The sequence below is a fragment of the Hermetia illucens genome, chromosome 3 (genome assembly GCF_905115235.1).
Source record: "Hermetia illucens chromosome 3, iHerIll2.2.curated.20191125, whole genome shotgun sequence".
NCBI classification, from domain to species: domain Eukaryota; kingdom Metazoa; phylum Arthropoda; class Insecta; order Diptera; family Stratiomyidae; genus Hermetia; species Hermetia illucens.
The window spans coordinates 126,708,909-126,730,504 of NC_051851.1; the positions used below are offsets into that span (position 1 = coordinate 126,708,909).

Sequence of the window (21,596 nt, forward strand, 5' to 3'; positions counted from 1 at the left end):
AACTGTCCTTGGGCCTCTACGCGTTTTTTCCACCGACACGCCCTGGAAGGCGTCTACAGACTCCTCTCGCAAAGTCCCCACCACGCCTGATTGGATCTCTTTTATGGACGCAAATTTTGCTCCTTTCAGGGCCACCTTAATCCGAAGGAACAAAAGAAAGTTTGCTGGGGTGATCCCCATTGAGGACGTTGCCCAAAAAATCACGTTCAATTTCAATACGTTGCTCACCTGAAATCGTCGTAAAATCGCGCGGAGGTTTACAATAAATTCGTTGTAACCATATCTTTCCAATTAGAATAATTATTAGTTTATTAGATATTAATAAAAATTATTCCATATTTCCACACCGACCTCAATAGCATTAGGAACTATCCCTAAAATATTGAATTTGACCTGATCATTAACTCTCAGAGTCAGACGAAACTGTTGAAGATATTTTAGTCTGTACATCTTTACTATAGAAAAAAAATCATACTTTATACAAATTACCAAATATAGCACTTAGTTTCTTGGTAGTCAGTTAAGTTGCATTTCTTTGCTTTGCAATATTTCGTCCTTTTCAGATACTCCTGAGCCAAGCTAAACACTCCTCAAATCACAACCTCATATTCTTTACAAAGCAAAAAGTAAGCACACCATAAATCCTCAAATAATATCTTTGACAACGTTATAATCTAACTAATCTGTTTGGGCTGATTATAAGGTGTCTCCATGCACCATTAATTTTATCATTTACTTTTCACTGCATTTTCCAATTTATAATGATTGATTGCAAATAATCTTGCATAATCCGAGACCTTTTACCTTTCAAATAGACCGAAGTTAGGATAGATAAGCAAATTCTCCAGTTCTCTTTAGAATATAAAAGAGGACCCCACTTCAGAAAGTCCAGTTTCAGTTTGAGATTTGAAATCAATCGTCCAACATGAAAGTATTAGTTCTCGTCGCTCTTTTGGCTTGTGCTGCCTTTGCCGCAGAAGGACCTCAATGTAAGGCTCCAAACGGTGGTGGTCTCCAACCAGTCTTGGAAGAATTCATTGGCATGATCCCAACCGATAAGATTTTGGAACTCCTTTTGACTTCCATGACCTCTGATCCAGAAACTCAAGCCGTCATGGAATATTTGTCATCATCTGAATTCCACCAAATCGTCGTCATGTTCCAAAATCGTCCAGAATTCAAATCGCTTGTGGACTTCGCCTGCACCGACTTGTATGTCGATGCTGCCTACTACTTCAACATTTTGGCCGGTATTTTCGGATTCCCAGAAATTCGTGCTCACCCACGTGCCACTGTCCGTGCTGGTGGATTCCGTGGTCTCTTATTGGACATCCTCGCTCTCATCCCCGTTGATGATTTGAAGGCTCTTTTGGATGAAAAGTTGGCCACCGACTACTATGTCCAATTGACTTTCCAAAAGATCAACTCTGATGAATTTGGATCTCTCATGGATGCTCTCAAGGCTGATGCTGCCTACGTTGACTTGAAGGATCGTCTCCGTGGATTGGGAGTTGACGTTGACCTTATTATTGATGTTATCAACAAGATCTTCCATTAAGGAACTTTATTAATATGAATGGTTAATAAATTGTTTTGAGCAGAAAATTGTTGTTGTCTGTTGATATGTGTTGATTGTTTGTAGACATTTAGATGGGAAGTTAAACAAGTGTGAACCACAAAACTGGATGCTTCAAACATGATAGATTCAGTGTACATATTACTTATGTAAGGTTATTTAAGTTGAAAATTGTTCAATTGTAACATGTCAGAATGTGAGACAACTTGTGTTAATGGGGGGTCTCATATGCTAGATTGCCTGGGAGAGGCTGAAAGAAAGGGCGTGGGAAGGGCCGTCCAAAAAATGTTGAAAGTTAAACCGTTAGTTATAATAATCGATAGCATGACAACTTGATTGGATCATGGCCTTATACAGTGTTAGAGCACTTCATTCAATGCCGTAACCGCAAGTTACAGGAGCATGGTATACTATAGGAGGTAATGTTGTCAACATTACCCTCGCCGGGGATTTTTACCCTGATTTGGCACAGCTGCTCATTTACAGCTGACCCGACCATAATCCGACATCCAGTTACGATACAAATCCCCATGCTGTTTTGAACCGCGCTATCTGCTGCCGCAGCCTAGCAACAAAGCCTTCCGCGCTGTGGTAGGGATAAGAAATCATCAAATTTTAAAAATTGTTGTCACCATCATGAAGATCTGGTCTCCCCGTTGCATATCTAGCCCAATTGTGCTTGCAGATAGAAAACACGCTGTAATGCGCTTGCCAACTAAATCAAAATCTGCCAAATATACTTTTCAACACTCAAAATTCAGGTGGATGTGGCTGAAAGTGTGATCAACAATTATGTAATGTTAAGATATTCATCCGGGAGTTTTGAAAAACAGCATGCAAACGAGAAGTTGATCGCACCACTGACTGGGTTTTTTCGCCATAACAAACCATCGATATCGCTCTTAAAAAAATGTGAGAAAAACTTTTAAAAAAGTGTAAATGCCAACGTAGAACTGTTTTGTTGTGTATTGATTATTTTCTTAGTACTATTATGGCAAATTCACTGTATTTCGTGAATAAAGCAAAATCGGTGAAATTTTACTCCGAAGGTTCTGTAGAGTTATCACATTGATTGAGAGTTAGCTTTTGAGGACGAAATTGTCAAATGTTCAAGTGAAGCAGTTTGGAGCGCGATGGACAACAAGTGCATCACATAACAGAAACCTCTATCTCCAGGCCAAAAAAGTGGGGAGTTTAAAAGTCTTCACAATAATGTGCGATTTAATAGTAACTATCAATCAATACTCTTCGTATTTAACTAGAACTTTTTATATTTTATTACCACGCATCATCATCATCAATAGCGCAACAACCGGTATCCGGTCTAGGCCGGCCATAATAAGGAGCTCCAGACATCGAGGTTTTGCGCCGAGGTCCACCAATTCGACACCCCTAAACACTGTCCGGCGTCCTGACCTACGCAGGACCTCAGGCAGGTTCCACCTCATCGTCTTTTTCTACCATAGATATTGCCCTTATAGACTTTCTGGGTGGGATCATCCCCATCCATACGGATTAAGTGACCCGCCCACCGTAACCCATTGAGCCGAATTTTATCCACAACCTGACGGTCATGGTGTCGCTCACAGATTTCGTCATTGCGTAGGCTACGGAATCGTCCATCCTCATGTAGGGCCACCGCAGCCAAGAGTTCGTAATTTTTCTTGCTCAGAACTCAAGTCTCCAAGGAATCCATAAGGACTGGCAAGATCATAGTTTTGTACAGTAAGAGCTTTGACCCTATGGTGAGACGTTTCGAGCGGAACAGTTTTTGTAAGCTGAAATAGGCTCTGTTGGCTGCCAATAACCGTGCGCGGATTTCATCGTCGTACTTGTTATCGGTTGTGATTTGTGACCCTAGATAGGAGAAAATATCAACGGTCTCAAAGTTGTTGTCTCCTATCTCTATTCTTCCCGTTTGACCCGCGTTTGATGTTGTTGGTTGGTTGGTTTTTGGTGCTGACGTTGTCACCAAATATTTTGTCTTGCCTTCATTGATGTGCAGCCCAAGATCTCGCGCGGACTGCTCGTCGTTCTTCCCATGACGTCGATATCGTCAGCATAGGCAGTAGTTGGGTGGACTTACAGAAGATCGTGTCTCCCGCATTTACCTCAGCATCACGGATCACTTTCTCCTGGGCCAGGTTAAAGAGGAAGCATGATAGTAGTAGTAGTAGACCGTTGTTGATGTCGAATGGTCTTTAAAATGATCCTGCTGCTTTTATCTGGCCTCGCACATTGACCAGGGTCAGCCTAGTCAGTCCTATCAATTTCGTCGTGATACCGAGTTCTCTCATGGCCGTGTACAGTTTTACCCTGGCTATGTTATCATAGGCAGCTTTAAAGTCGACGAAAAAATGGTGCAACTGATGTCCATATTCCAACAGTTTTTGCATTGCTTGCCGCAGAGACCAAATCTGCTGATTTCCCTGGAGTGAAGCCTCTTTGGTATGGGCCAATGATGTTCTGGGCGATGTTCTAGCAAGATAGTGGAGAAAATCTTATAGATGGTATACCGCAACGTGATAATTTTATAATTGCTGCACTGTGTGCTATCTCCCTTTTTATGTTTGGGACAGATAATGCCTCTTTGCCAGTCGTCAGACATTGATTAGTTGTCCCACATCTTGAGCACAAGTTGATGAACCACTTGTTGTAATTGGTCGCCTCTATATTTAACCAATTCGGCTGTAATTCCAGCGGCTCCTAGCGACTTATGATTTTTAAGCCGATGAATTGCACGGACTGTTTCTTCTATGCTTAGTGGTGGCAGCGTTTTTCCGTCGCCTTCACCTGGCTGGACCTTCAACTCGCCAATGTTCTGGTTGTTCAGTAGTTCATCAAAGTACTCAACCGATCGCTCCAATATGTCCATTCTGTCGGAAATCAGATTTCCCCGTTTGTCTCGGTAGGATGAACATCGAGGTGTGTAAGGCTTCATCCTGCTGACTTGTTGGTAAAACTTCCGCACCTGGTGCGGTTGCTCCCTGTATTTTTCGAGTTCACAGGCTTCTTGGTTCTTCCAGACTTCCGTGTTCCGTCTGTTAGGTCGCTTCTCCGCTAGCCGGACTTCGTGCCCGCGTCCTTTGAGAATGCAACATTACTCGGTATGCAGCATTCTTCTGTTCCGTTGCTAGCTTACATTCATCGTCAAACCCGCCGTTCCGACTCTTTTTGCGGCCGGGCCCAAGTGTGTTTGTGGCCGTATTTATGATAACGTTCATCAGGTGGTTGTGAAGATTATTTGTTGGTGCTTCATCTCCAGGATCTTTGTTGACTGCAGTTATTGCGGCATCCATTTCTCCCTTGGTGTTGCGGAAGGCAATGCTGTGGATGGCCTCTGTGTTAACTCTCACCTGATTGTCAGAAGGTATTCTGGGTGGTGTTGTTATTCAAGCTCGGAGCACCATACCAGCGAGATAGTGGTCCGAGTCTATATTGGACCGCTTTCCGCGCAAACCAGATATTTTGAACAACCATTTCTGGCGATGCTGCTAACTGAATAATCCGCAGTCCATTATCATTTGTAGTTTGATGTAAGCTATGGGAGCCATCGTATCGCATGAATACGGGCTCCGACCATACATGGCTATTAAAATCCCAAAGTATGATTTTGATATCATATCTGGGACATGCTTGGAGGGTTCGTTCTATCGCCTGGTAGAAGGTATGCTTCTCCGACTCTGCAGTCTCCTCTGTAGGGGCGTGAACGTTACTGAGGCTTATATTTCTAAATTTGCTCTGTCTGCAGCTTTTCGTTGAGAAAGAGCTCCCAGCGGTCACCACGTGGAGAGGGGGATAGGGTTTGGTAATAGAGCTGTTGGTGTTGGTTCAGCAGGCGTTTCCCAGGTTTTATGCTCCATCGTGGGTACCAATCCACGTTTTGCTCGGGGGCCTATACTAACCTTTGACCACTATTACCACGTTTACTGTGTAAAAATAAAAATCCACCAGAGCGTAATTATACTTTCTTAATAGGAGGTATTCAAAAATGTCTTATAATGATGCTGCGATGATTTAGTGATTAGAGCACTGGCCCCTCGATCTCGTTGCCCTGGGTTCGAACCTCAGTCGTCGGAGATGCTTGGGTTTGACTTGTGTTCATCTTGTGCTTGTGATGATGAAATTGAAGCACACGAGATAAACATAATAAGGATAAATTTATATCACTACTTTGCAGAGTGAACACGCATTTGTTTGTGTATAATTTTTTATCCCAAAATGATTTGGTTGTTGTGCACTTTTATTAATGTTTTGATATAGGGCCCTTCTGAATAACCGGCTGCTTTTCGAAACTGAAGCGTTTTCTAGAAATAATTTAATTTAATTTTCCATCATATTTGCACTTATAAGTACTTTGTTAAAAAGTTCTTTTATAATTATAACGATTCACCGCACTACCGCTTACAAAACACGTTTCGCCTGCATTCTCTTGAGAGTTATTCGGTTTATAATAAATAATAATTATATAGTTGAAGAACATAAAAGATATTTCTTATAACTTTCAACTCATCATATCATCGGTAGAGGGCGCATTCCAAAAGTTACGTTCTAAACAGTAAGACATTTTTTGAGCTTTCTGAAAAGTATCAAGTCAAAATTCCAAGTATGTTATGTTCCTTAGATATTTTTCTCGGGGATATTGCTGCCTAAAAATAAAAAAATTTTTTTGTCTCTTTATTCATGATTTTCAAAAAACGTTTAAAATCGACTACTTCATTAGGTGAATTATCCCTGTAAAAGGGGTAGAGTTCTATGTATATAAATTTTCAAAGGTATCATCCCTGATATTTTAAATTGAAAATCGAAGGCTCTTTGTTTTTTTTCCAAATCGGATAATTAGAGTCTGGGAAATGTCTCACCAGTTCAACAAAATGTTATTTCGAGAAAAACGACTGAATTTTTCTTTTGATCATTTATACATAAAAATATATTATTTATATATATTACTTTATTGTGTTTTTCTTGGTAAATACTGTAGGTCTTCAATTTCTGCCAAATATTCATTCTGGCCAAGGCGTTTTTGAGGTTTTGTTTGCAAAACCAAAACTTAAAAAAATATATTAAGCGCTTCTCGACAAATGATATAAAGCAACTGTATATATGTATATATATATTAAATGCACATATAAAAGCTGAATATAGGCGAGACAAAGTAGCTATTGCGTAAACCGAGCTTAATGCCCCCAAAACTAGTTCTCGGTTTCGGCTATAAATGTCTTTTTATAACTTTCTCAATTCGGGTTTGGGAATGTATCTCAATTTCTCAAAACGGGTTTGGGAATGTATCTCTGTCATCTTTAAGAATACACTTATTAAATAGAAAAACAGACATTTTTTTCAATTCAGAAAATGAATGTCCCCTTAAACCTTTTCGGTTTTTTGATCTGAGATCATCCAAACATCCAAACATTTTACAACATAAGTGGACTACCTCTGTTTGTTTACGTTATTCTCATTGATTAATTAATAAACAAATTAATTATTTTTTGGGATTTCAAGAGTGGAATAATCCCAAAAGTGACCTTGCTTTTTGAGACAAACGGGTGGGAAGATCCACCAACAGTTATATCCGCGCTTTCATTTGTTACCCCACACGACCAAATTCTATGAAAAAAAAATGTACACCTTCCTTTCACATGTATGGGGAGCTGTGCTTAAACCCAGTGAAAGTTATGCTCTCACCAAATTTCATGACAATTGGTATACTAGTTTCCGGAAAAAACGGGTGTGGCAGATAGACAGATAGACATCGAATCGTTTCTACTAAGATTTTGTTTTCCACAAACCCTAAAAAACTTCAAAGAAAATCAAAACTCCCAACAGTCCTTTCCAAGCAATTTTTTTCATATCTTTCGCCAGCAGAATTTTCGTTTCTTTTTTTTTTTAAAGAAATACGTCGGATTGGAAAATTGGAAAGCGGTCTACTAGGATCGGTTCGATGAATCCATGGGCGTACCCGCATGCTAGTTCCGCATGAAAGGCTTGATCTCAACCCTCAGCTAACTCAAACATCTATCGAAGTTAACTGTGTATATGAGATATTTAGATGTTTTTACAAGGACACTGCGCATTAATCGCGCACAATCTTTTCATGTGGAATAGTTATTTGAAAGTTAGAAAGTGCTAGAACTTCGTTTAGATAAATACTCCGGAGCAAAACTAAACGCGCCTCAAATCACAACTTCATATTCCTCACATAAATCCCCAATAAATATCTCTGACAAGGTTATAATCTAACTAATATACATGGGTTGATTATAAAGTATTTCCATGCACCATTAATTTTATCATTTACTTTTCACTGCATTTTCCAATGTATAATGATTGATTGCAAATAATCTCGCATAATCCGAGAACTTTTACCTTTCAAATAGACCGAAATTAGGATAGATAAGCAAATTCTCCAGCTCTGTTTAAAATATAAAAGAGGATATCACCTCAAAAAGTTCAGTTTCAGTTTGAGATTTGAAATCAATCGTCCAACATGAAAGTATTAGTTCTTGTCGCTCTTTTGGCTTGTGGTGCCTTCGCCGCAGAAGGCCCTCAATGTAAGGCTCCAAACGGTGGTGGTCTCCAACCAGTCTTGGAAGAATTCATTGGCATGATTCCAACTGACAAGATTTTGGAACTCCTTTTGACTTCCATGACCTCTGATCCAGAAACTCAAGCCGTCATGGAATATTTGTCATCATCTGAATTCCACCAAATCGTCGTCATGTTCCAAAATCGTCCAGAATTCAAATCGCTTGTGGAGTTTGCCTGTACCGATTTGTACGTCGATGCTGCCTACTACTTCAACATTTTGGCCGGTATTTTCGGATTCCCAGAAATTCGTGCTCACCCACGTGCCACTGTCCGTGCTGGTGGATTCCGTGGTCTCTTATTGGACATCCTCGCTCTCATCCCAGTTGATGATTTGAAGGCTCTTTTGGATGAAAAGTTGGCCACCGACTACTATGTCCAATTGACTTTCCAAAAGATCAACTCTGATGAATTTGGATCTCTCATGGATGCTCTCAAGGCTGATGCTGCCTACGTTGACTTGAAGGATCGTCTCCGTGGATTGGGAGTTGACGTTGACCTTATTATTGATGTTATCAACAAGATCTTCCATTAAGGAACTTTATTAATATGAATGGTTAATAAATTGTTTTGAGCAGAAAATTGTTGTTGTCTGTTGATACGTGTTGATTGTTTGTAGACATTTAGATGGGAAGTTAAACAAGTGTGAACCACAAAACTGGATGCTGCAAACATGATGGATTCAGTGTAGATATTACTTATGTAAGGTTATTTAAGTTGAAAATTGTTCAATTGTAACATGTCAGAATGTGAGACAACTTGTGTTAATGAGGAGTCTCATATGCTAAATTGCCTGGGAGAGGCTGAAACTCTGATGAATTCGGATCTCTCATGGATGCTCTCAAGGCTGATGTTGCCTACGTTGACTTGAAGGATCGTCTCCGTGGATTGGGAGTTGACATTGACCTTATTATTGACGTTATTAATAAAATTTTCCATTAAGTAAATTTATTAATACGAATGGTTAATAAATTTTTATGAGCGGAAAGTTGTTTTTGTTGTATTCATTGCTTGACGATATAATATTCTCATCTTACGTAATTGACTGTAGATATTTAAAAATTGTTCACATCGTTGGTAGCAACACATCCCTTCACATGATTCTCCTTCTTTTTCTTCAGCCTTTGTCCCGCTCACAAGCGGGGTCGGCTCCTCCTGATCGGTTTCGCATTTGGCTCTATCGAATGCCTGATCTGGGTGCAATCTCGAGGCTTGTAAATCCCCATCCAGGTTATCAAGCCACTGCTCTTTCGGCCTGCCTCTTGGTCGTTTACCTTCGACTTCGATGTTCAGACCAATCTTGGCAAGTGAATTCTCGTTAGCACGAATTGCGTGACCATACCATTGAAGACGCCTCTCTCGCAACTTTTCCACGATCGGTGCAACCCCATAACGATCGTGGATATCCTCATTTCGGATATGATCAAAATTTGTGACGCCACTAGTCCAACGCAGCATCTTCGTCTCCAATGCTGCAAGACGTGGTTCATTGTCTTTTATAGTCGGCCAACACTCAGAACCATAGAGTGCGACAGGACGGACAATATTGTGATAAATTTTATATTTGAGACGTTGTAGAACGCCACTTCATCCAGGTTGCGTTAATGCGTGAAACAATTTCATAACGCAGTTCTCCATTGGCTGATAGCGTTGACCCGAGGTATTTAAATCGCTCAGTTCTGGGCAGGTCACTGTTGCTGACAATGATTGTGTCTGTGTCATGGGGATCGGCCGTCGAAAATTTAGTTTTGTTTAGATTTAATCTGAGACCGTGTTGCATGAGACGATCTTTCCATTTTTGGACAACTTGCGCGAGATCATTTTTACTATTACATGCTAGGAAAACATCATCTGCATAAAGCAGTGTGTAGGGTCCTGAACGTTGGATACCCCGTATGACGGTGTCCATAACAAGAACAAAGAAGAGTGGTGAGAGGGCGCTTCCTTGATGAACACCACCAGAGACACGAAGCGGTTTTGATACAGCAGCCATATTTCGAACTTTACTTTTCGGGTGGTAGAGCAATTGAATCCAGCGCACGAGTTCTTCTGGCACTAAGTGTTGTCGTAAAGCATACCAGATGAGTTCGTGTGGCACACGGGCAAACGCTTTCTCCGAATCCAGAAACGCAATGTAAAGTGGCGTGCATTGCGTCAGCAGCTCCGCAGTTTTTGACAAATCCATCTTGATTCGCGAATATTTAAACGATTTCGTGAATACGGTTGTCAAGAATGCGTTCAAAAATCTTCATGGTATGGGAAAGTGGAGATTTTTGAACGCATTCTTGACAACCGTATTTCACTAGATGTTAAATCACATTGCAGTTCCACCACTTGTATATGAAACAGCTAATTACTGTAACATGCGAGGCCGAACTCGGTGACCAGCCAATGAATATCACTTTTACTTCAAAAGATTGCGCGGTTGTTCATTGTGATGCTAGAGGGAAGCGTCGGTTCCTACAACTGATATCGGCGTCATATTCAGAGGTCGCTGGAAGGTGTAAAAGCCCTCTTCTTGCTTGGGAAATATCCCCTGCATAATTTTTATCATGAAGGCGGGGCACGAGATCTACGGAGCTGAACAGTCTCTGAATTGTCCCGCCAGGATTTTATAGATGTTACCCCACGGATTTATGTCCGCCTCCTTTTGTCCGTGATCGATCCTACCTACTGCCCTCTAAGCCGTTCGTCTGGCGCGGTAGCAAGTTGATAAAAGGTTGGCCAGCTCACATTCCACATCTTATAGACATTGTGACATGCTTTAGCGATGTATTGCGTTTGACGGAAAGCACTATCCGTGGCATTGTTACACTGGTCTAGTTACACCCAAGTTCGTCTATTTTTCTCTCACACGCACTTTTCTCTGAAATGGTTTGACCTATTGACGCGAATTTCGGTAGAAAGAGTGGAACCCGCATACATTCGGTGAATTATACTGTTGCACTTTGAACTTAAGGGAGTCCCCGTGCACCAACATTTTTGTTGCGAAAATAGCTATATGGGGTATCAAATGAAGGATCTCGAGGGGTAGTTTTCGAAACAGATATTAGTATTGGCATTGGTTGTAAAGGAGAGGAGTGCTGTGGTCCAAAAAGGGTCAATTACGTCAAGAATCTGTTCACAGAAACTACCCAACTGAAATATCTGGAAAAAGTATAGTGATCCATGCACATAGTATCTAGGACTGAAAATATTTTCCGGTACGATAGCTGCTCAAATAAAGTTAAAAATATTTCATTTTTATATGTTGACAATTTATTGCGAACCTTGTTAAGTTCATTCTAGATTCGCAAAATTTTGAACCAATGCAGATTTTAATACAAAGTATCATATGTAAGTTTGGTGAGAATCCTACCAATATTAGCAAGTTATAATTGGTCAAAGTTGGCTCTTTTGAATCAAATTACTACTCCTTAGAAGATAAAATGTCAGCACCACACAGCTGAACCGACTGGTATCCAACGTCAAGTCACTATACAAATCCCACTGCCACCAATGGGAGGTGATGTTTAGCCGTTACAGAACCAAAATTCAGTTTCACGGTTTCCAAGTTGTATTCTCCTATATTTATTATTTTTATTTAACCAGTGTCAAATAATGTTGTTCCTCCTTTCGTTTCATGTAATGTTAATATAGTTAAATTTCTTCATATTTCGTTCATACACGCAGGCACAAACATCGTAAAAAGGCACATCTACTCCAACTCAACAACGTGAACGTCGTAGCTAGAGTGGGTGGGCGGGGTTTATATATATCCCCAAAAACCCATCCCTGACCTCTCCAGCCCCGACCGTGGAGAAGCACCATCTAGGTATTATATCGCGGGATGGGTTTACATTTAGGCCTTCTTCATGCTTCTGCCTCTTTCTACTTTCCTTTTGCTTCATCATTTACTGCAGTATTTTTACTCTTACGCATCTCCTAAATTATATTTTCCATAGTGAAACATCACTGGATCTAGGATAATTCAGGAAAACATTTAATCTGAAGCGGAAATCCCGCCAACCGAAGACGACGGACAAATACTGCCACCATTAGGCGGGCCATCCCGTGTGATTTTTTTTAGCGTCAGTTGTATCTAGATATAATGCTGAATTTATGGGCAAAGCGATTTTTTAATATTCGGAATTGTTCGGAAATTATAGTGTTAAATACGTAATCAGTCACATGCCAGATTTATGTCGATCGCCATAATAAAGCGTGTATTTATCGGTCCGAATGACGTTCAAATGACTTCGCTAGAAGGACAAGAATGTTTCTTGAAGAAGCATAAGGTTTATGGACTAGGTAAAGCAGATTGATGATCAGTTAAGATTTTATGGCTAAAAATCACATTCTACTTTTTAAATGCGTTTTTTCTCGAAACTGCATGTTGAAAATCGGCACCATAGCCCAAAATCGATCAAACGAAATTCTTTGAAATTTTCGCGATTTATTCAGAACATATTTCTACGGTCCGCAAAGTATGATAATTGCAATTCATTGGGTAGTTTTTTTATTCATTAAAGAAGCCTTAAAAAAACAACAAAATTCCAAAGAAAATTGAACACAGTGCCGAAAATTTAGATTTCAATATTTTTTAATAATCGCAGTTTGCGGACTGTAGTTAAGTCTGCACGTTAAAATGTCGTTTACTTTTTTTTCTTTAAGATGATCGCAGCGCCCTCTAGCGTGGAAGAAGAAAAACACTTCTTTTGGAGATGGGTGTATAAATTGTCCTGTATTTCAATAACGAACTATGTTATCGGGCTGGAAAAATTATTACCCATGCTCAAGATATTAATAAATCTATGGTGAAAAATTTGTATTTGTATTTGTATCTTTATCCAGTTCTTCACAAAAAATTTCTAGAAAAAGCGAAAGAAAAACAGCCTTCACACGGGATGGCCCCCTTATAAATAAGTCGCCAGGGCCCGATGGAATTACAGCCGAATAGGTTAAATATGGAGGCGACCAATTATACCAAGTGGTTCATCAACTTGTGCTCAAGGTGTAGGACAGCGAATCAGTTCCTGACGACTGGCAAAGAGGCCTTATCTGTCTCATACATAAAAAGGAAGTTCTCACACAGTGCAGCAATTATAGACGTATCACGTTGCTTAGTACCATCTATAAGTTATTCTCCGCTATCTTGCTAGGCTGGATAGCCCCATACACCCAGAAGAAAGGGGCTTCACTTCAGGCAAATCTGCAACAGATCAGATTATCCCTATGTGGCAAGCGATGGAAAAACTGTTGGAATATGGACATCAGTTGCACCATCTTTTCATCGACTTTAAAGCCGCCTATGATAGGATAGCCAGCGTAAAACTGTGCACGCTGATGAGAGAATTCAGTACCCCGACGAAATTAATAAAACTGACTAGACTGACCCTGACCAATGTGCGAGGCCAGATAAAAGTATGCGACATCAACAACGGTTTACGACAAGGGGAAGAACCACCCGAGACATACAAACTGCCTTTATTCAGATAGAGCCCTGCGACTTCTAATGCTTTCTCACGTTGACTTTGAATGTGGCAACATGAATTGTGATTCGGCGAATTAGACAAGTTGAGTGGACTTTAATTTCTACAAAACCAAGGCTCTCATTCTGACGAGTCATCGCACTCTCTGTATCTGATTTGCCTACAGCTACGTGTTTCAGAACAGTGAGAAGATTGTCAGGACACAGTGTAGGAAACTGAAATATAATACTGTGTACATATAGCTACCGCACTGCGCCCCACTAATGTGTAAATGGTAACAAAATATATATAATAATCGTGGCACAAAAATCAGATCAATAAATAAAAATGATTGTCCATCTCATAGAGAATATTTATTTAACATTCTTTTGGAAACTCGAATTAGTGGAAGATCTTGTTGATGGTGTCAATGATGAGGTCAACATCAACTCCCAATCCACGGAGACGGTCCTTCATGTCGACGTAGGCAGCATTAGCTTTAAGAGTATCAACAATAGCTCCGAATTCATCAGAGTTGATTTTTTGGAAAGCCAATTGGAGGTAGTAATCGGAAGCCAATTTCTGTTCGAAGAGGGCCTTGATTTCATCAACTGGGATAACTTCGAGGATGTCCAACAAGAGACCACGGAATCCACCAGCGCGGGCGATAGCACGTGGGTGGGAGCGAACTTCTGGGAATCCGAAGATACCAGCCAAGAGATTGAAGTAGTAGGCAGCATCGAGGTACAAGTCACTGCAAGCGAAATCCAAAAGGGTCTTGAATGATGGTTGACTTTGGACGAGATTGACGACTTGGTGGAATTCGGATGATGACAAGAATTCCATGACGGCTTGAGTTTCTGGATCAGAGGTCATGGAGGTCAAGAGGAGTTCCAAAATTTTGTCAGTTGGGATGAGGGCGGTGAATTCCTGCAAGACTGGTTGAAGTCCTCCTCCGTTTGGAGCTTGACATTGGGGTCCTTCTGCGGCGAAGGCACCACAAGCCAAAAGAGCAACAATAGCCAATACCTTCATTTTCGTCGATCTGCTTCAAACCTCAAAATGAAACTATTTCCTACTAAATAAAGTTGCCTATTTATATGAACTGGATCCTATACATAATAGTGATGCAGGTGTCTCTTATCTCATCTTAGTAAAAAAATTTTAGTGCGTTAATCAATATTACATTTGTTGGTAAGATTATCGAGTAATTTGAAAAGGAATTAAGTGATATTAACGAAGATAGATAAGTAATGTAACGTAAGTTTTCAAACCTGTTTGAATGAAAGCTGCAACATTACTATAATCGTTATAAAAGCTTCAGATATGAGACAATTTGCCAACCAAAGCTCATCATTTTTATGTAAGCTATTCGAGCAATGTTTCTTTCCTGGTTCTCCGAAGAAAAAGCTTTAATAAAATATTATGATGTTTCGGATTATTAAGTTATCAAGTGAGGTTTAGTTTCGTTCTTACCTGGATGCTTTAGAGAAATGCTATGCTAAATATGTAGGAGGAAAAAACAACTAAAAAGTGAAATAACATTTTTTTAGGAAGACCTGCGATTTTGTAAAATTTCAATAAATCCGGATTATGCAATGGTTGGAGCACTTAGCTAGCGCAATGGAAGGTCGCGATTAAAATCTTACTGGGGGCAAAGTGATTCGTATCGTGACTGAATTTAGAATACCATTTAACTCAGCTATGAATGTATATCTGAGCCAATAATAACCACGGGCGTTTTATTTTTGTCTGCAATAGACCAAATATTCGTTTATAATTTGTCAAAGACAAGTCAGCCTTCCATGTGGTCTCTTCTATCTGCAACTGCTTGCATCCGTCCAGAGTAACATACTCATAAAGGGGATCTGCTACTACCTTCAAACCTATTTTTTTCGGAGACAGCTGAAAAATTCGCAATGTTCCTTCATATAGTTCCAAACTACCAGATATATTTACATTGAACTATAAATATTACGCGTACCCTATAGAGCGAGCGGCTACTCAAATTATTGCGGCTCACCATTGGTATATGGCGGACCGTTGTTGTTATGGGAGCAGGGAGGCAGAGTCCAGCCGGCTCGGATCTTCAGAGCCAGCCCGTAGCATTCACGAAGGAAAGCAGCTCTCCCACCCTACAGCTAGAAATCTCTCTGAGGTTCCCAAAGAATGGTTTACCTAGTGTCCGCAGCCTGACTGGCCGGAACTGGGCAATCGCAGAGAAAGTGCATGAGGGTTTCCCTTCCTTCTCCGCAGCTTCGGCAATGCGAGTTGTAGAGTATGCCGAGCCTAGCGGCATGGTCTCCTATGGGCCAGTGCTCCGTGCAGACCGCCGTAATCTTGAGTGCATTTGCATGCGTCTGGCACAGGAGCTCTCGTGAGACAAACATAAGAAGCTTTCTTCTGCCGGACTTTCTCGGGAAATTAGATGTGGTACTTGCGAACACTGGAAATGTGTCAATTTTCCGAGCGGCAGGATCGAGCTTAGTGATCAATCCGGCAGCGACAACCAACGAATTATACTTCAGATCAAAGGTAAGGCATACAGCAAAAAGCGATTTTGCGAAGGACACACAACTCATACTCTATACGTTGGGTATAAATGGACGGAACGGGAGGACTGAAAACTGAACACTTAAATTGACGACACATCCTAGGAAACTACGCGATCGGAAAATCTGAGAAAATAATTATGACTCTATATGTTACATAGCTTACACCCTGATATCAGCTCAATCAAATTGATAATACCATATTACTATATTTGGTAAATGCCTGAAAACAACGTTAATAAAATCCCAGGTTCTCAAAAAATTTTTTCCAGACTTAAATCATCAAGTGGTGCGTGGAAAGTGCAAACTTTTCTGAAAATCGTGTTGTTATTGACCAAGGTTAGGACAATCGTTTTACACTTATAAATTATATTTTTTCTCATAAACGGCTCCAGGTGTCCGGCTTTTCTAATTCTGATTAGCAAACTATTTCTGTAGACAGATGATGGTAAACAAGTGCTCAATCCTGTAGGTTGCAGTGTTTACCTAGAACTCCCCTCCCCCCTTACATTTGATAAACTACATATAATTTTATATTTCATTCATCATAGAAGTAAGATGACTGGCGGTAGCAAAAAGGAAACGCTTTTTGACTATATATATACAAAAGGCCATATTTTTGGAGAGCAATCGGTATTTTTAGCATGTTCTATTGAAAGTCAATGCCCCTCCAATTGTTCTGGATTAGGAAATTTTTCACTTTTAAAGCTTTTTACACGTTTATAGTAATATTGCAGCTTTCATTCAAGCAGGTGTGAAAATGTACGCTTATATTGCTTATCTGGCTTCGTTAATATCACTTAATTCCTTTTCAAATTATTGAATGATCTTACCAACAAATGTAATAGTGATTACCGCTCAGGCAACAGCTTTTACGGAGATGAGATAAGAGACACCTGCTCACTATTGCTTATAAGACCCAGTTCATATAAAAAGGCAACTTTATTTAGTAGGAAATAGTTTCATTTTGAGGTTTGAAGCAGATCGACGAAAATGAAGGTATTGGCTATTGTTGCTCTTTTGGCTTGTGGTGCCTTCGCCGCAGAAGGACCCCAATGTCAAGCTCCAAACGGAGGAGGACTTCAACCAGTCTTGCAGGAATTCACCGCCCTCATCCCAACTGACAAAATTTTGGAACTCCTCTTGACCTCCATGACCTCTGATCCAGAAACTCAAGCCGTCATGGAATTCTTGTCATCATCCGAGTTCCACCAAGTCGTCACTCTCGTCCAAAGTCAACCATCATTCAAGACCCTTTTGGATTTCGCTTGCAGTGACTTGTACCTCGATGCTGCCTACTACTTCAACTTCTTGGCTGGTATCTTCGGATTCCCAGAAGTTCGCTCCCACCCACGTGCCATCGCCCGCGCTGGTGGATTCCGTGGTCTCTTGTTGGACATCCTCGAAGTTATCCCAGTTGATGAAATCAAGGCCCTCTTCGAACAGAAATTGGCTTCCGATTACTACCTCCAATTGGCTTTCCAAAAAATCAACTCTGATGAATTCGGAGCTATTGTTGATACTCTTAAAGCTAATGCTGCCTACGTCGACATGAAGGACCGTCTCCGTGGATTGGGAGTTGATGTTGACCTCATCATTGACACCATCAACAAGATCTTCCATTAATTGCCAGTTTGTAACTTAAGTTAAATAAACTTCTTTATTAAAAGAAAGCAAGAGTTTTACTATACTAGTTACATGTGTTTTTGAATACTAATAATTCGTTCGTATTCGAAGGATGCAGATCGGTAGTTATATTCATCAATACATGTGGCGAACCTTGTCATCTTTCAGAATACTGGCTTACATTAGCGGTAGACGACAACCATTCGGGGTTTAAGGCAAGTATGGTGGGATGGTTAGAAGCGCCTTTTGTTTTGTAAGTTTCCCAATTGCGGACTCAAAGTGGTGCTAAATGTCACTTAGATCAGATTCTGCTGTAGACTAAGAAATATCGCAATAACGCCAGTGAAGCCTTACGGCACAGTTTATACTGTATTGCCTAGGTAGCGATACTAATTCGATACACTAATTCTAGTTTCACAAAGAATTTTAAATAAATATATTCTATTAGATGCCACACCATTTTCCCTTTCTGATCTAATTGTTAAATGGTACTTCTTATAATAATGGACGCCTATATCACTAATTTGAGAAGTAGTATGTATGTAAACTACTTTGGTTTATCAAATCGGTGATGTTTTCAGGTCTCTGTCAAACTAGTCTTGTACAAATGCATTTCACAATCAATCTTTTATATTTTTGAAAGAATATGACACTAAAACATTCATTCATTTTGAAGGACACAAGATTTTTGTCTTTAGCCGTCAACTCCCAAGTTTCTCAGTTTTGGATCTTCTTTTATTCTCTTGTGAATGTCATCGTGACCCTTCGTCTCATTTGGAGATGATGATAACCTCTGGTCGAAAGCTTCGCGTTCCTTCTTTTCCCGAACTGCCACTCTCCTCTACGATTCTTTATCCTCCTAAGAGAGTAAGAAAGAGCAGTATTGACGCAAAGACCGATTGTGAAAACTACCACACCAAAAAATCTAAAGAGTCAGGACACTGTAAATTTTTAGATATCAAATTAACAGCCACATTGACACTTGTTTAAATGAAGTTAATTATAGTATATTACTACATTTTTCAGAAATTGGATACTAGAAATTTTGGTACACACCCTACTACATATTATTTAAATTATCTAAAGTTATATTAGGTAAACATTTTCTATCTCGTGTATTGTGAAACAGTAACAGAGTGCATTAGCTGAGATACTAAATGCATATCCATTACAAGCCCAGCCCTTTTCCCAAATATACATATTTGCAAGAGTTTTACCTCGTTTAATACAGGTATTACAGCAGCGAATTGCGTCTCTCAGCCTTCAATTTAAGTTCTTCACCAAATGTAGCCACGTAGGCTATCGTGTTGAAGGTTTCTATTAATACCTTTAGAAGTAAGTACTAGCTTTGATATAAGTTGCAAACCGAGGGAGTACGGAGGCTGGAAAATGATTATTTCTTTTACGGGGTTATCATGAGAAGAACGACCCGAGGCGTACAAACTGCCTTCATCCAGATTGAGCAGGCGACGCGAGATCTTGAGCTGCACATCAATGAATGCGAGACAAAACATATGGTGGCAACGTCAGCACCAGAATCCAGCCAACGAACAAGATCAAATCGCACTGGTCAAACGAGAAGAATAAAGATGGGAAACAACAACTTTGAGACCGTTGAAAATTTCTCCTATCTAGGGTCGAAAATCACAACCGATAACAGCTACGACGATGAAATCAGCACACGGTTGTTGGTAGCCAACAGAACCTATTTCAGCTTACAAAAACTGTTTCGCTCGAAACGTCTCACCATAGGGTCAACGCTCTTACTGTACAAGACAATGATCTTGTCAGTCCTCATGAATTCCTCGGAGACCTGGGTTCTTAACAAGAAAAATTGCGAAAACTTGGCCGCGTTCGAGAGAAGAATCCTCCGAAGAATTTTTGGCCCCCTACATGAGGATGGACGATTCATTAGACTACATAACGACGAAATCTATGAGCGATACCAAGACCGTCAGATTGTGAATAAAATCCGGCTCAATATGTTACGGTAGACAGGTCACTTAATTCGTATGAATAAGGATGATCCAGCGCGGAATGTTTATAAGGGCAATGTCTATGATAGTGAAAGAAGACGAGGCAAACCTTGCCTGCGATGGATGCCAGACAGCTTTTAGGGATATCGAATTGGTGGACATCGGTGCAAAACCGGGATGTCTGGAGTTCCTTATTAAGGCAGGCCTAGCCTGGATACCGGTTGTTTCGCCGTTGATGATGATGATGATTCCTAGATACCTGCCCGAAAAAATCGCAAAAAAAATCATGGTGACATTTAGGCCCATGCCCATGCCATGCCGATGTCTGATGTCTGTTGCCTTAAGTTTACCATAGATCCCTAATATTTTATTTTAATATTGGCCATGATATGGATCTTCGCATTAGATTTGGTGGAAAACTTACAATTATTAACAAAGCCACTGTAAGTTAAGGAATTAGATGGAATTATGATGGGTGATATGATGACATGTTCTCGGTTTTTTTTGACAACTTAGTAAACATTTATTAAAAGGCGGTTAGCATCATCGATTAATATATATTGTGAGGTATTTGTAAACTTTTTTGTAGAAAAATAAAACTGAAGAAAGGCGGGTCTACAGTTATTTTTCAAAATGGATTTTTTTGCCAAATTTGGCGGTGGACAAAATAACTCCATAATGGTATACCAGAAATCAAGATTTAAACTCTTTTTACTATTAGAAAAATGGCGCCGATTTTACCAAACTGTTTAATTTTTTCATTTTTTATAGCAGTGAACACCTACGAAAACCTGCTAAAATAAAGACATTATTACTGAGCAGGCTAACCATTTTTGCAGATAACTTCAAATATTCATTTTGGTACAGATTTCAGCGAAATTTGGAGAAAACAGAGATCTGCTTGATCCTATATTTCCCTAATTTAATGAAATGCAATGAAATGAAATGTATGAAAAATGCAATTTTGTGCTTTATTTATATAAATGATGCATTGCATTCATTGGGTTTAGTTTCGGATTACACGCCGCCAACTGAAATATTGGTGTTTTGTGCTTTCAAACCGCAAAATTAGCGCCTTGGAGACATGTATGGAAACGCTAACTTGCTAAAAAATACAATCTTCACCCATTTTCTCATCCATAAAAGGGATTGCAGCGCTAAACGTCTAAACTCATTTTTTTCCATCCTCGAAAACAATTTGTTCACACTGGATTCTAGTTTAGCGTCCCTATGTTGACTTTTAGGAAACGAGTTGCACTTGGATGTTTTCCAGTTCATGTAAGCAATTAATTTAAACCGTTTATAAGGTGCTGAATTGAACTTGCACTCAAACTAACATACATAACCTCATGTCTAATGACACTTATATGCTCATTTTACAACTATATATACCCTCCCTTCTCTGGAATTTTCATTCTTAAGTGTTTGATCCTTCTTCTAAATAATTTTGCACTACAATTTCTCTACTGGAATACCCTTCATAGTGAAAAAATGGAATTTAAATTTTCTCTGTATCTATAACATGTTTTCTCGTAGACATATTCAGAATATATAAGACGTTATTTCAAAACAGATACACACACTAGTTATTATTTTTTCGAAACACAAATTTTGTAAATAACATGGCTTCAAAACCCTCCAATTGTCAAATACAAATGAAACAAGTCAGGAAACCGGAAGCTCGGCGCTTCAGGTATGAAAGGTTTTGTTTCCTTCTTCTGTGAGTTATTTGAGTGTAGAACTATCCCATTTTTATGTAGCCCGTTATGTATATGCATTTAGTATGTCAGATTTAGTACTTCAGGATGTAAATGTACACGATAAAGGCAAC

At 39.8% G+C, this 21,596-nt stretch overlaps 4 protein-coding genes across 4 annotated transcripts; 3 read left to right on the plus strand and 1 right to left on the minus strand.

Moving 5' to 3' along the window:
- Positions 1-875: 875 nt before the first annotated feature.
- Positions 876-1,605, plus strand: LOC119651118 (protein G12-like). Its single transcript, XM_038054491.1, has one exon. It carries the CDS (start codon positions 926-928, stop codon positions 1,556-1,558), a length of 633 nt encoding a protein of 210 aa, XP_037910419.1. The 5' UTR covers positions 876-925; the 3' UTR covers positions 1,559-1,605.
- Positions 1,606-8,063: 6,458 nt separating this feature from the next.
- LOC119652129 (protein G12-like) lies at positions 8,064-8,696 on the plus strand. The gene has a single exon (XM_038056069.1). The coding sequence runs from the start codon at positions 8,064-8,066 to the stop codon at positions 8,694-8,696; it is 633 nt and encodes a 210-aa protein (XP_037911997.1).
- Positions 8,697-13,963: 5,267 nt separating this feature from the next.
- LOC119651119 (protein G12-like) lies at positions 13,964-14,694 on the minus strand. Its single transcript, XM_038054492.1, has one exon. The coding sequence runs from the start codon at positions 14,644-14,646 to the stop codon at positions 14,014-14,016; it is 633 nt and encodes a 210-aa protein (XP_037910420.1). The 5' UTR covers positions 14,647-14,694; the 3' UTR covers positions 13,964-14,013.
- Positions 14,695-17,156: 2,462 nt separating this feature from the next.
- On the plus strand, positions 17,157-17,789 carry LOC119652130 (protein G12-like). Its single transcript, XM_038056070.1, has one exon. The coding sequence runs from the start codon at positions 17,157-17,159 to the stop codon at positions 17,787-17,789; it is 633 nt and encodes a 210-aa protein (XP_037911998.1).
- Positions 17,790-21,596: the final 3,807 nt, after the last annotated feature.